The sequence below is a fragment of the Necator americanus genome, chromosome I, assembly GCF_031761385.1.
Source record: "Necator americanus strain Aroian chromosome I, whole genome shotgun sequence".
Lineage (NCBI taxonomy): Eukaryota > Metazoa > Nematoda > Chromadorea > Rhabditida > Ancylostomatidae > Necator > Necator americanus.
The window spans coordinates 22,985,134-23,001,046 of record NC_087371.1 but is presented as its reverse complement, the minus strand read 5'-3'; the positions used below and the strand labels follow the sequence as shown (position 1 = coordinate 23,001,046).

Sequence of the window (15,913 nt, the reverse complement as noted above, 5' to 3'; positions counted from 1 at the left end):
AAACGCACATAGGAGGATCGCTGCATCTTACACTAGTTATATATAAAGCTGTATTAAGCTAAATAAAGTTATCTCTTCCGCATAGCCATTATTCCACAGCCACTTCTCCTCACTGGAGAGCTTCTGGATTGACTTCTTCTCACTTTTCTTTTCATGTTTTTGCTTCCACTTTTGTCCTACGTCTAACGGTAGAGGCGAAATGGGTATCTCTTAAATCCGGACTTTCTTACGCCTATAAATTCTCTAGAGACCTTTATCATACGTTTTTTGTGGAACAGAGGACTTGAGTTGGTGGTACAAGGTTATCCACACATTGATGAGCCGTAGACTAACCAGTTTCTTTTGTGAAGCACATAAACATATGGGGAAATAATACAGGCGGCGATGCCATCACACAGTACACCATAAAATTGAACACTCCCTACTCGTACTCGATAAAAAGAGTTATGGTGTATATCTGGCCTCGATGTCATCAAGACTAATGATAAAGGTCGGGTGACTTGGTAAGTGATGAATTCGCGAAAATCAAATTCGTTAAAGAGACGACACATCACGGGAAGCCATTCCTTTTTGAAGTGATGCTACATGTATTTGCAAGACTTGTTGTCGCACTGAGTCTATCAAAAATATTTTTTACACTTCATAAAAAGCTCAGAAAAACGTTCGTGAGACCTGGTTTTTCCTTCCTTAAATATGTCCAGATTTGTTGCATTCATGCATAACAATTCCAATAATCGAGAAGTTTCTTTCACTCTCTTTCTTCATTCAGATATTTTTTTATTTCCGAACAAAATTAAGTTAACTATGCCTCTAGTGAATAAAGACTGCTGAATAAATGTTTGATATTATGGAGATACTATTATGTCATGAACAAATCTACCACATATCCACATATGATGCATATTCAGAGGAAAAAAATCATGAATTGTTCTCTTTTTTGACGACAGTATTACTTAAGTCTCCTCTAGGTTGAGGCAAAACTATCCATCTTTCAATTTAACCTCTATGGAGGCCCTCTCTCTTGTTCAATTTTGACTTCTTTAGTCAGCAACTCATTTCTGTGGCCTATTTGATACACGTTCACGTGTGTTATTTTACTGCGTCCGAAGGGTAGATTATTCTTATTTATTATAAACAAAACATTTATCTGTTTATAATCTATAATTATTTCAACACAATCAGTATGAATTCCAGATATGATTTCACGATCCAAATAAACGGAGCTGAAAAATTCCCTTGGAATCAAAAAAGCTCCTAATTGTTAGTCAAAAATCGGAATTTTTCTCTATTGATATCGTAATTATTAATATGATTGATGGTAACTTAAGGAGTGACACACAAAACCATCGAACGAAGACGCACAAAACAATTGGATGGAACAAACAAAAGTTTAAAAAAAAAGAAATAAAGCTTGACTCCGAATAGTGTGAATCTATCGTAATGAGGTTCTTTTCACGGAAAGTGGCGATGATGTGATCGTTTGGGGTGGAAAAACAAAGACTGGACATTATGCCGACCTGAAAGTGAACGAGGGTTGGCTACTACTACACTGGAATACTGCTGTAACGCTAAACAATCGCAATGGCATAGATACGTGAGGATGTCACTATTCCAACTAGGGTGGACGATAATACCGATAAATGAGGGTGAATACTGAGTTGTCTACTGCTCGTTCTGGTTACTCTTGCTCCAAAAAACGAGTGCGTGAGTTGGACCGGATGAATAGATGAATACACAAAAATCGACAACGTAACCACAGAAAGAAAAAACACGAGATGTATGGCTCTTTGTACAGAAAAGGTGGTCAAAGTTTGACAACATATCACTGTGATGATTTCTAAACTGACAATCACTGTGGACCTAAATTGGGATGTGATCGAACGCGTGACCGTTCGCCAGATGGTTCTGCCACATCTCACTCCATCCGTTCGAAGCATTCACAGCCGCGGTGAAGTTGAAATCGTAGATGGACGGTAAGAGTTCGGCTTCGGTAGCAGCGAACTGTGCGGACTGCGAGGATACGGAAACGGGTGGTTGTGGAGCAGGAGCTGGGAAGGTTGGTTGCTCGCATTCCGCTTGCACTGATCCATAACCGGACGATCCTGACGATAATGAGCGCATGTCGTCCTGAAACTGTGGACGTAACTATTCTCGAATTTTTTCCAGTTGAGAAACTTGAAATGCCGGTCAAAGCAAACTTGATGTAGGCAGAGTATAACCACGGTGGAGTCAAAAATCATCTTGAAAGCAAGGTTCTTTTCACTTATGATATGATTGATTCTTTTCACTGTCTGGATCCGACTAGAATTTTTAAGGTCTTAGGATAATTTTAATTATCGCTTCTACAACAAAAGCACAAATAAAAACATTAGCGTTGCAAGTTCGGGACACTAGAAATTTGAGCAACGGTATTTCCATGCAAAGATGACCTGATGAGGATTGGTCACACTTTTCACGTTTTTAGCCCAAAAAAATATTTCTGAAATGAAGTTACGAAAATGAATTGTCAGGTGCATGAGGGAATTTATCTGAATTTGGGTGTGAGACGGCGCAACCGGCCAAGTTTAGAATTTTCCCCCAAAAGGTGTTGTTGATTTGATCCCTCCATAAACATGGAGTTATTTGCGAGGATTTAAGAGGTCACAGTTCAAAACATTAACATTCACCCAATAATAATTTGGTAATCGTTAGATGCGACATGGCAGATTAAGCAACATGTCAGGGATGGTGCTAATTATTACTCAACGCACGTGTAACTGTCAGCTCAGGGATGAGCACCGGTGCAGTCATGCGTTCTGTAGGTATGAGGCTCCAAAATATGAAATAACTCAACTGAACATAACTTCTGGGAAACAGTGCAGATTTGTGGGAAGATCAAATAGAACACAGCATTAACTAACAAAGAAGTAGAACACTACTAGTGACACAAATAGTACCAGTTATACGTTTACTTTAGTAGTTCTTCGGACGTCATAATTTCCAAATTAGACAGCAGAGGACGAAAGATGTGGACGTACTGTGGTAGGTACTGCAGTGTCAATCCGAATACATTCATATTTCCAGGAATTAGGAAATCTTGAATAAGCCTTGTTCAAGAAACAAGAGATACTAGTTTTTTCTCTATCAAGTAAACTTTGGTTTGCGGTATTCTTTTTTACCCACTAATAGACGGATCGGATTTTTTTATTCTCAAGAAAAATAGAAAAAAATTAAATTCTCTCTCAGTGGGGGGAGGGGTGGAAATCGAAAGTCTCCAGGGGCCCAGACGTCCTTAATTTCTGGTCATTTAACTTGTTTGAGAATGCTAATTTGATTGAAAATTCACCTGTTCTTGAGGATTATGTACACTAGGTGATGTTTGCACGAAAAAAGGCTGTTGTTGTTGTTGTTGAGGTGTAGAGTGCTGTGGTCCGGGAAATTGTGCCATCATTCCAGATTCCATTGTTGGCTGAAAAGGTTTTTCTTAAAAATTGTTCGTCTTACTGTGATTTAGAAATAGGTCAGTGTTCATACCAATCTGTGCACAGGCATCAGCAGTTGATTCGGTGGGCTTGCTGTGGTAGGGTTAGCGTAGGGACCTCCTGAACCGTAATAATCCTCGTAGAAGCCGGATTCCGGAGTTAAAGGTGCTTGACCGAAATCAGATGGTGAGGGGAAGGAGGGATGGAATAGCCGAGTCTCCTAGAATGATGGAAAATATTGTAGAATTTTTATGCAGGGAGAAAAGACTAGAAATACCCCGTTAGCAGTTGTTATTTCACCTATGGTGCCGATAAAATGGAAATATTTTCATGCCAGCTATGATCAGGAGCTTTCTATATATTCTCATTCTTACTCCTCTATACTGCTCTCAGCTCTTCTATATTCTTCCTCCATACACCTCCATTCTCTACACATATAGGTGGAAGAGAATGGATCCATAGGATCAATGCACTCCAACACTTAGTCGATAAGATCACCGTTGCGCAAACCAGAGAAACTGGATGAAGCCCGACTCTCGACGAACGATCGATGACTGAGACGTTCCCCGACAACGGTCAGCGGAACGTGTCGGAAAAGAAACAGATATTCTGACCTGCTTCACGTGTTGCGGACTTTTGATGTCATCCTGTATCATCGTCATGTACGGCATCATTCCAGCGTTCGTTCGTACTCCATCATGATCAATTTTAACCGATTTTCCCAAAGGATATTGTTGGTCGGATATGGTCATTCCAATGGATGCAACATGCGGTAACGATCTGAAGAATAATTCTTCGACGGTTACGTATTTGTCGGATGAAGAGTGCTGTTGGTAGGCGAATAGAAACCCTGACGTACCGTTTTAGTGGTTTGTTCCTTGGAGATGCTGGACCGTTGGTGGGAGGTGGATTCTGTAGTGTGCCATCGGGATTCTTCTTCGGCTTCTTGCGAGGCTTGTATTTGTAGTCTGGATACTCCTTAAAAACAAATAAAATGAATTTTTGGAGTTTTTCCGCACTTATTGAAGAATTTACTGATATTAAACTAGTCCACTATGAATATGAGAGGATTTTCTTACTTACAAAATATATGTATATATAAATTTAACTTTGTATTCCTTTATGTATCAACATTTAACAACAAAAATTACAAAAACCGAACATAAAATTGCTTTCAACTCAAATGGTGTGATGTTGAATCAGGTTAATTGTAGAAAAATACTGAAAAAAGAACAAAAACCTGTGGATCAGAAAAATACAATTTTCCATTCCAGTACAAAATAAAGGTGCAAATGTAAAATACATAGATTCCATTCAAGAAGTGATCACTGCAGCTTCAAAAAAAGTGCTCTTTATTAGACAGTGTTCTAAAATTCATAGAAAATTGGTAGGATAGGTTCTATCTATGCCAAAATCATGTTCAATTTTCATTTCTACAAGATTCATGGAGATATCATGGGACTGGGATTCAGCCCTGCCGCGATTGGTTGTTGTAAGTTGAGTATGAACAAAAGATTACAGTACCTGCATATGCATTAAGCGCAATCGTTCGGCTTCGGCAACGAACGGTGATTTCTCCTCCTCAGTCAACTGTCTCCAACGTGAGCCAAGCTGTAAAGGAAGGATAAGGTTATTTTGGAGACTTCTGGAGGGTATCAAAATGAAGTTGCAAGGACATTGTGCTCAATGAAATAGCATACATACAAGTTTTCATTGCAGAAGAGCACTGACATCAAGGTCGACCTCAATATTACATTTATGGAATATATTATGGAATATATTTATTGTCAAGTCACAGTCAGAAGTCAGTAAAGTACAGAATTTAGAGGATAGTAATTCATGTTAACCACGTAAAATACAGACAGAATTTTAAAAAATAGCTAAGAGCTGATCGGAGATGCTCACCTGCTTACTGATCTCCGCATTATGCATATCTGGTTGATGTTCACAGATTTTACGTCGCTCCAACTGTGACCACACCATGAATGCGTTCATCGGTCGTTTAATGTGATTACTCGACTTCTTACAATTTGTCGCATCAGTGTACGGTGTTGCACTCTGTTTCGACACCTGGTACTAAAATACGATTAGTGTATTCTGTTTTGATGGGAAAATTTCGGGAAAAACGAATACAATCACATCAATATTTTATCTCATTTTTCACTCATTTCATTGTATTCTCTGTATTTTATCTTCTAACTCTTAATTAATTCAGGTAACTGAGCAGCATCCGTATTTGTGAGGAACTTCAAAAATTGTCCGCTTTTTTTTTGAGGAAATTTCCGACTGGGAAAGAATTTGAAATTTGAGCGCTGAAGGCGGGAAGCATATGTGAGACGTTTCTTCGTGCAACGATTGAACGTACTACCATTATTCAATTCGAAACGGATGTGATTGCAAAATTTTTTGAGATGATCCATCATGTGATCATACGTTAATCGATCATTTCAATTCCTGTAATTTATCCGCACTTTCATCTCACCCTCTTTGACAATTTTTTAAACTCAAATTAGAGCTGAGGTGAGCAAAGGCAAGGTTTTTGAAGGAATGTTAAGTTCAAGATTATTTGCAGAGGTTTTTTCTTCCTTTACGTACAGTACGTCAATACATCTACTGAACGCCCTGATGAGCACCTACTTACAACAAAATTTGAAAAATTGACGAAATAGATGTATTTGTCTTGTTAATTGTCCTAGAAGTGCTGTAAATTTTGTTTTATAACAGCAAAAATTATATGAACTGCCGAATTTGGTTTCTTTTTTTTTGTACGTTTTCAAGTTTTCAATGTTTCTATAATGGACAGGTGAAGATCGGGTTATTAAACATCAATCACAAAAAAGAAAACGATTACTTAGAGGAATTTCATTCCTTTCCTTCTCTCTTTCCTTCCACCATTTCTAATCTTTTAAATCTCGGAACTATACCTTCATCGATCCAAACGGAAGATTGTCCCAACTGAGAGTCTGCTGCGTGTTCGGCTGACAATGCATGATCTGCTGTGACAGTATGTCTCCCCCACCACTACCGTACTCTTCCTGTATTGGAGTATTTTTCAAAAGATTTTCTTTTCAAATATCATCACCAAAATTCACCTTAATATACGGTTCTTGTTTGATAAAATCGTCTGGCTTGAACGGTTTGCTCTCCATAATAGCACTCATCCCAGTGATCTGCAAAAATAGCCGAGGTGGACTCATCTCCGAGATGAAAACGCTTATCAAATTTCGACAATAAATTAAGCCACGAGAAGAGAGCCAGATAACCACACATGTGCCGCTCATGCGCTTCTACGGGTCGGAAATCACTGCTGCTGCTGATTAATTTCGCTTATTCTCACTGCCCCTCAAGGTGTTATTGATCCTTATCGATTAATTAGCGTGTGTGTATGACAGGGAAGAAATGTCGCTCGAGAAAGTGAACCGTGGTGCGTATTGCAGCAGATGCTGCGATGAACGCACAACGCACGCTACCCGAACCGGGTCAATTAGGACTTTCTCTCTCAGTTAGTCAGTGAGCGGCGAGAAAGTGTGGAGAGCGCAGTGAAGTCGGGACTAGAATCAGCATGCAGAAGCCGTGCCGTCGTGGTGGAATGCCGGCAAAAACCAGGTAAAGATAGGAACAGTCGGCAATGCGCAACATACCTTATGCAAAAAGAAACTCGGAACAACTGGCGAGAATGCCAGACAAATACGACTTAATTGTGGCCTGACGAGATGCAGAGGACTAATACTTTGAAACAGTAGAATCCAGAAAAACAAGACAGAAACAATAAGATTTTCGAAACTCTGAAATTCAGTAAGAACATGGTCTATTAGAAGGCTTCACTGAACTAAAGCAGATATTTGACAAAATTTTTAGCAGACTGTGAAACCTAAAAAAGGGATTCAAACAGTTTTTGCTCCTTCGCAGGATTTTTTCTCGGTCCAACCTGTAGTGGTCGGGCAACTCCAGAAGAACATATAGATAAGAGCACGGAACACGTAGGTGGAACGAAACAGTACAGTAAAGGAATGACTTAGATAACTTCCAAATTATAAGAAAATAAGAATTTAGAATAAGTGGTTATTAGTTACTAGTTAGTAGTTGTTAATTAATTTAGTAGATAATTCTTCTTAGGTGCTACCAAGATTTTTTTTGGGTACGATTAAGGGTAAGATTAGGAAGATTTTGGAGTTCTATATAACCTCGGTGATTTGGTCAGTGGTAACCAAATAGAGGTCCACAAAAATGAGTGCGGTCGTACTTTTCCGAAAAGAACACCACATTCACCTTGGTGGATTCGATATATGAATCGAACCACTCAAGCAAGCTGTCATTAATCTCAAGTCCCAGACAGTAATGTCATTGATACGGTAGAACATCATACAAACATACACAATGAACATTACATTGGAACAGCGATGAAACTTTGACGGTTTGTGTAAATCGTCGTCGTCGTCCTCATCATCGTCGTCGTTTTAGGCGCCGACACACACACACACACACGCATACAAACTCGTCGTCGTCGTCGTTTGCGCTTTGCCAAGTGTGGCGAGTAGTTTCAAAACACAAGCATTTAGTTGCTTGAACTCGTGCCTCGTCACTGATAACGGCCGATAAGGGAACTCGCAAAAATCACTAAACAACCACGGCTGGAGACGGATAGTTCGGCTACGAAATTACGACTACTAGCATGAGATGATGGCTGAAATTTTATAGGCCGTTAAATTTGCGTACACACATTTAACAACTGTATGCACATTCACTGAAATCAACAACAAAATTCTTAACCGTTGTCTCCAGTCGTTGTTGAGATTTATGGAAATAAAAAGTGAAGATTTCAGAGAAAACTATATTAATTCTTACCTATTCATCTACTTTAAAAAGAAAAGACTTTCGATTTAGAACGTGAAGGTCAAACGGAGAACGCACTTCTCGAGGTGTAAGAAGCTCAAGAGGGCAATTTAAACATTTTTCCTCTTGAGAATTTATAAAAGAATTTTATTTTACTTTCAGGTTCCTAAACTATAAACGGTAAAAGAAATAAGAGGGAATCACTATCAAATCTTAGAAGTTTTTATGTTATAATGAGATGATTTATTTTCTAGAGACAATATTTATCACGAATATAAAAGTTTAAAAATGTACATAAAAGTTTTAGTTTTTGACTTGAAAAGTAAGATACTTGCCAAAATGTCGAATTGTTACTGTCATTATTAAAGTCTGTAAAGAGATTCCGCAAAAAGGCAAAATAAAATCTGTAACAAATCAAGACGGGTGCTTTTAGTAAGTTCCAAAACAAAACAATATAAGAGAGAATTGTCAAGAAATACTCGGCGATGACTATGACGAATAATGAGTGGCGGAGAGAGAACCTGACTTAGCACTCGTAGTACGCGTGGCAAAGACAATCATGGTCAAAAAGCGTTATGGTGTCTGCTGCTGGATGGAGCGAAGAAACAAGTCCCGCTGGTAGGTCACAGCTAGCTGCGGCATTCGTCGAGAGTGAAACGAGATCGTTGCGGGTGACTGGATACGTACGCGAGACCGACCGGGCGCCGTACCCCGCAGCCACCGCCGCCGCCACCACCGCCGCAGCAGCAGCTTCTGCCATTCCCATAACTATCAAGAACTGCATTAATTCGTCGTTGCGAGACACGCTCTCGACACGACTCAGCCCTCGCTACGATGTTAGAAATCGTCGACGTTTCCGCTAAGGGGTGTCACAGTCGAATAACAACGATTCCCCGGGGTCACAGAGTCTTAAGTGCTGTCCTTAGGGACAAAACCGACACTAAGAACATTCACATAATTTTGTGTGGATCTTAGGTTGAATTAACTTGCACCGTTCAAATGGGAATTTGTGGTGCACGAAAATCTTTGGAATTCGAATTGTATTATTAAGGAATTCTAGTTAGATTCGCTGGTAACATGGTTAAAATCAGAACTGCTTTTATTCTGGTGGTATGTGTAGGGTAACTCTTTTAATCTGAACAAAGTAACAAACAGACCAATAGTACTACGAACCTCTCCTCAGAATCCGACTGTAAATCCAGGCGAGGTCTAATTCTGGTTTTTCCAGTACAAAAAGGTCTACGTGTCAAAGTGACTGATTCCTGAAAGCGCTTCCCCTTATGAGGCTAGAAATCCTATGGAAGAAACCTTATTTTGTCTACTCTTTGAATCTCTTCCTATGTTTGAAGAAAGACGAATCAGCAACGGTAGAGTAAAAGAATTTTTGGAAACGGTATTTAAGTCTACTGTAGTTACTGTGAAACTTTCCCGTTTGTCAATATATGGGAGTGCAAACAGATCTGTTTCAAACCAAAAAGCGCCCACCTTATAACGATGAGAAATAAAGTACGAAAAGTTTTTTTACAAAGTTTTACCAGTATATTGCGGCTTATATTGGAACGCGACGAATACGCGAAAGTTCCTAATCTAAAAAGCTAGGACGTTGTTCATGTCCGGGATAATAACAACTCTTTTGTGGTTTTTCTGAGAGAAAATTGTAAAGATCAGCGCCAAAGATTTGCAGAAGCCATTTCCTGGTGCTACAATCACTCACAACTTTGTTGATTCGTTTCAGCCATTATTTCTTAGATTTTCTCGGATTTGTTTTCGTATAATAAAGTATTAGAAATAAGGACTAGATAGTGAACGATGGAAAATATGTACGAGGAAATAATTGTGGCTAATATTGAGGAAAAGCAGGAAGAGTAACATATGCTCAACGAAGACATGTTATAAAACTTTCCGAATAAGTTAGGTTAGTCAGAGTCTTACCCAAACAAAAAAAATTGATCAATTTTTCTATCAGTACACAGTAAATATATTTATATATTCCAAAAACACCAAGGATCGCCAGACAAAACCACATTGTTTAAAGGCGAAAAGAGGATAACTTAGAAAAAACTCGAAGTGAACTCTAAAAATAAAACTCTTTTGGAATGATAGTAGTATTTCTAGAGAGATACTACTGTGGCGTTCTCAACAAATGATGGCCTAACGGCGGGGAGGGGTGACTGTATATCTCCTTATACATGTCAAAAAACAACTAAGAGAAAGTGTATGTTAATCCTTGAAACAGTGAGAATAAGACAGAACACATCAGTAAAACCCACAGTAATACTTCTACAGGTTTCTTTCTTAACATAGGTTCCATGTGTTTAGCAAGGATGATTAAGAAGATGATGATTCGCGCATAAACGACGATGTCGAGAACGAAAACGACGAAAGAACTGGACGACGACCCGCAGGCGTTATGATCGAGAAAAACTCCGACGACAGGAAACCTTCACCCGTTGTGAAAAAATTGTCCATGTCGGGAGTTTAAAGTTGAGACGATCGCGCGATCATAATAGACAACCATTGGCCAGTTTTTCTTGCAAAATTAAGACGAATTCTAAAATATGTTCCCAAGAAGCTGCCTAAAAATGAATGCTAAGACTGTTCTGATAAGAAGGTCGGATTTACTAGTGCTACGGGGCTTTGAAAACCTTGTGGAGAAACGAGAGCGGAAGTGTTTTTAGTAACGACATTTGAATGAAAAAGGAGCGATACCGTATGAAAAACACCGAGGGGTCAGAAATAGGGAAAGCAAATATGCGGACTGCACGCGTTTCAGATTTCATAGAAATTGTGATTTGGTCCGAAACTTCCCATAGTTGGAAATTGTTGGAAGGGGGATGCGCGGAACGCTGGCGGCCGAGATGTCAGGGACCGGGCAGCGCGGGGGAGGTGGATAAACCCGTTCAAAAGAAGGTAAATTTCGATTTTCTCCCGAGATTGAATCATACTCGCACATGTGAATCCGCGCGACGATTCGCCTCGGTGCATCCGTTGATTTCCCTTCCAAAATGGAAAGTTATCTGTAGTGTTGTGAATGAAAGTAAGTAGACTCCGACGGTTTATACACCTTACTCAAATGATGAACTATTGCGAATTCGCAGCGTAGAAAGATTCTCTTATCATTTCCTTCACAAAAAAAGATGAAAAAAGAGCTACTAGTACAAGTGGTTTTAGAGAACTGAAGATTTTGACTCTAATGAAAATCATAATGTGCAGCTAAAACTTCCCTAAAGGTTTCACGTTACTCTTCAAGAAAAACATCTCACTGATCTCCTTTGTTATTATTGAAATCATTTCGCAAACTCAACTCCGACAGAAAGTGGAGTTTATTGTGCGGTAAGCGAAAGTAGCGGAGGTAAGCGTGATGATAGATTAGCAAGGATTTCAAAAGTCGATTCTCAAAGTCGCAAAGTCAAATTATAGGTTTGTTGTACACTTGGCTAAGTTCTTTTAGCACGCACTTCCTAATAACATAGTGAACCTATCATATTTGCGCTTATTAATAATACAGTCGAAAGTGAATTCTGCACGTCTAACTTCCGCCGACAGGACATCTTCAGGCTTGCGGAGGTATGTATTCACCATTCTTTCGTTCTCGCAGTTGAGGATTTTCGGGTATTGTGAGCAATCACAGAAATATGATGTGTGTTTTGGCACGAATGCAGTCTGCAGCAGCCCTCCGAAACCTCGTTCCGGACATACCCACAAGTAAAATCCTGAATTTGTTCTTAACATTGCACTTGGTGTTCCAGGACAAAATCCTTCTTTCACTAATCAGCAACAGTTTTCCGAATCTCGATCAAAAGAGTAGAAACAAACCTTCATAACCTGATAAACTCAAACAGCGAGTACAGCCCATATTCGAAGTTGATAAATCTTGAACTAAGCGATCAGCTCTCGACGAGCGGCGCATCCACACAGCGGCGTACGTAGCACGAGTTTTCGATGTGATGTGGTTTTACAACCACAAATGCACCCCATATTTTGTATCGTTTCCAAGGGCATTACAACGATCTGCGCTGTGCTGCTACACACCGTCGTCTCGTGAACATCGTCGCCGTACGTCGAGATCGACGCTGCCGCCGCCCACCACCACACACACGCACACACACCGCCAACGACAACGTCTTCGAACCGGTTCCGCAGCTAGTTTTGTGCGTGTATATGTGCGTGTGTATGTCGCTTCCACATACACGTACACATACCCGTACGTTAGCTGCTGCAGGCTATCTTGTCGAGAGACGTGCGAGACCAGGGAGCGAACGTCTTGTTGAAGCAGGGCCGAGAGCACGGCGGCTATAGATCGCATCCGAAAAAAATACTGAAAAGAGCATGACCGGGAAAAGAGAAAACAAAACGAGAGAAGCTGGAAACGAGCCAGCGCTGATGTGTTCGTCTTTCCCAAGAAAACCAGTGGAAATCTCAAAAGTCGTGGTAGACATGCGACGAGGACCACTACAGAAGTGGGAATAAGCGTGTAGGTGAGTAGAGAGTCTAGAGACCTTCACATCAGAGTCACTGATGATCACTGATCATCAGTGACTCTGATCATCTTCGATCCTGAACGTTGAAATGGAGTTTTAGCAACTTTTTCGAGAATTACTCTTTGAGTGATCTCTCAGTTACAATGGTGAGATGAAAAATTGTAGTTCTTCATTTATTGTCATCGATCGCTGTTTTTCGCGGATCATAGGTGTTCTAAATGATTTAATTAAAAAATAAAAGTTTGACGACATCTATTTACTGACGATAAAGCAGTTTTCTTAAAGGGTCCAGACATTGTGATTTTAAAGCATCGCCAATGGCACGAGAAGTCACATGAATCTCTTTTTTTCGGGAGGTGAGTTCATGGATGACATTTCTTAAAAATAAAAAGAATCAACGTTTACAACTTAAAGACCCAAGGTTCTTCTCAAAACATCTGTGTTCGATCGCGGAACGTTTTTGTGAATGTTTTTTCCGTGTTCGACATGAATTGTAACAACCAAAAAAACATTTTTATATACTTCTGTTAAAGTCTGAAATGCTCAAAATAATTAGCAAGTAGAAAAGAAATCATGCTAAGCAGAATTTGAGAATAGTTCTAATTTTTTCGAGAAACGTTTTCCTTTTTTCTGTTTGGATTCACAATTTAAAAAAATACGAGTACGATAGTTTTCCAAAGCTTATTTTCTTTGGAAATCGTTTCTAGATTATTGGTTTTCATAAGATGAACGTTGAATTTGGTCGTAAATTGGCGCTATTCGATGCGTGGGATTTATTCGTAGAAACCAGTAGGACGCATTGCATAATCCGTTTAGCGTCATCATCGTAGTATACGCAAACGCGCGGCACCCTGACCCAGCCGATTCGGGGTCCGAGAAAGCGGTAAGCACAACGTGAAAACCATATAGAAGTAACTATCAGAAAGAGATGATCTACTATCCACTGTTGGTACTGCTATCCAGCTGAGGGAGAAAAGGGAGACATCTTCTTCCATGAAAACGGAAAAAAATTCGAAAGACGATTTTGTAAATAAGCTCTGCATAAGGTATGGAAGAGAAACAATTTCCTGGAAAGAAAACATCGCAATCTGAAGTGTGAATAACGCAACGAGCGCAAGAGATCGGCAGTGAGGCTGACGCAAAGTTCGCACTCGACGTAATTGACATGACGTCAACGTAGGACAGATAAGACGCTGCCAACGTAGTAACATGTGTGTATGTTATGTGTCGATCATCGGACGAGTTTAAAGACTATGATTGATTGATCAGTACAAAAAAACGTAGCAATGGTAATAACAAGTAGAACAAGCTGTTACTGACCAGTACAGCTTAGTCTCGAGCGTGTGCGGGGGTGTTGTGCGCGTGTCGTCCGCAAGGGGTTGGCCCATCGCGTGCGGCGCCCACATCTACCGTATCCGCTGGCGGACACGCCCCCAAAGTGCATTAGCGAAGCACACGGAGCACACAGTACGAATAATGGCAGATAAAAGGCGGTCACATATGCGAATTAGTTAATTGGCGACAGATACAGGTGTAGATAAGACGTACGAAGTTTGGATTCGCCAGGATGCGCCGCTTGTAAGGCCAAACCGCGCTACTAATGCGTTTGTTGCCGCCACAAGGTGGCGCAATGCGACCTGCTGCAAGTTTTGTTACGAGTAACAATAAAAGTGTACACAGTGATTGCGCATTAACGGGGAAAATCACCGCATAGGAAGACACGCGACAGAAATCCTTTCCGATATGGCAGCTTTTGTGAGAAGCGAACAAGCCATGGATTTTATGAGGGGATATGGAAAAAAAAACACTGTGCAGCCGAAAAGAATCTCCACGTTGGTATTCGATTAGTGTTTCTATTTTGACCTGAAATAGTTACCAGTTTGTCCAAAGTGCGTACAAACTAGCGATGTATAGCGCTAGTTTCAGAAGTTGTCAACCTGCATTAGTCAGAATAACTCAGCACTAGTAAGAAATATTTTTGAACAGCTATAAGCTTTTTGAACAGCGAAACTCGCGGCGAGTTCGTTCCAGTAAGCAGTAGAATAAGGAATTCGATAAAGTGAAAAGGATCAAATTGGTATTATGATAAGAGAGAATTGAAAAATTGAAAATTGATAAGAGATAAAATTACCTACAGGAAAAGCCAAAAATTCCTCTGGTGAGTTATATATGTAATTCTAATACCAAGAGATTTTTCTTAACTACTTTTGACTATGAGCGTTGCTTATCACCCTAGAACAAATAATTTTCATTCACGAAATAATTCCTTTATAAAACTACTTTGGAACGGCCACAGTACTTTTCTTGAAGATCCTGAAAATACCGCGGGACTGGGAAAATACTAATTTTCACTGGAAGTATGTATGTAGAAGTAACAAAGTAGAATTTTGCTTTAAACAGTCTAAAACTGAACCAAATGTAATTATTTTTAGCATATATTCTCCTTAGCTGATAAAAATTAAGTACGAGGGTGACACTTAAAAGAAGAGTTTGCAAAGGGATTCTTGTCCTTAATGTCCACTTTGCTAGTCATTGTTGTATTTTTCAGCTGAGGTGTTCGTGGTGTAATACATGAAAGATCTGAAGCTTGTTGCTCTTCCCACTTAGAAAAAAAAACTCACAATTCAAATTTTTTCTGAAATCCGCTCCAGAAACCTAGTTATTCAAATATTTCGAGTGCGAAGGTTATTTCTCTTAGAGAATTCGATGATTAGCATCAAACGAACACTTCGGACATGCGATGGGAGGTGAGATTAAGAATCGAAGCACCGCCAAAGTGCGGCACGCGTATTTCTATTCCAAATCAGTTCACTTGGAGAAAGATCAGCACTATAAGCACAGAAAATCACAGTGTAGAATTGCTGGGAGGTAGTGAGAACAACGACAATGCACAGAAAAATATAGGTTTGGAATCTAGGTCGAGGATATATCACTCATCGTCTCCTCCCTCGTCGGCTGAGAAACGGCAAGCGAAAAAAATCCCGTTCACGACGGCAAGAACCCGGTGTGCGGCGCGTTTTTGCCGCCGAAATGTGGGTTCTGGTTACCGTAGACCGCGGACCGCCTCCGCCACTGTCACGCCTCTCGTGTGCCTCTCGCTCGGCTCGTGCCGGACGACACACGCTCGCCTTGTCTCTC

The 15,913-nt window shown here is 40.1% G+C and overlaps 2 protein-coding genes across 2 annotated transcripts; one reads left to right on the top strand and one right to left on the bottom strand.

The window, feature by feature from the left end:
• Positions 1 to 1,860: 1,860 nt before the first annotated feature.
• RB195_006568 (uncharacterized protein) lies at positions 1,861 to 6,658 on the bottom strand (the record flags this gene model as incomplete). The annotated part of the gene is made up of 9 exons (XM_013452313.2): positions 1,861 to 2,127; positions 3,326 to 3,448; positions 3,514 to 3,681; positions 4,076 to 4,241; positions 4,321 to 4,439; positions 4,986 to 5,072; positions 5,367 to 5,537; positions 6,386 to 6,496; positions 6,554 to 6,658. The coding sequence occupies 9 exons, from the start codon at positions 6,656 to 6,658 to the stop codon at positions 1,861 to 1,863; spliced, it is 1,317 nt and encodes a 438-aa protein (XP_013307767.2).
• Positions 6,659 to 8,869: 2,211 nt separating this feature from the next.
• Positions 8,870 to 9,157, top strand: RB195_006567 (uncharacterized protein; the record flags this gene model as incomplete). Its single annotated transcript, XM_064179727.1, has 1 exon — positions 8,870 to 9,157. One exon carries the CDS (start codon positions 8,870 to 8,872, stop codon positions 9,155 to 9,157), a length of 288 nt encoding a protein of 95 aa, XP_064036662.1.
• Positions 9,158 to 15,913: the final 6,756 nt, after the last annotated feature.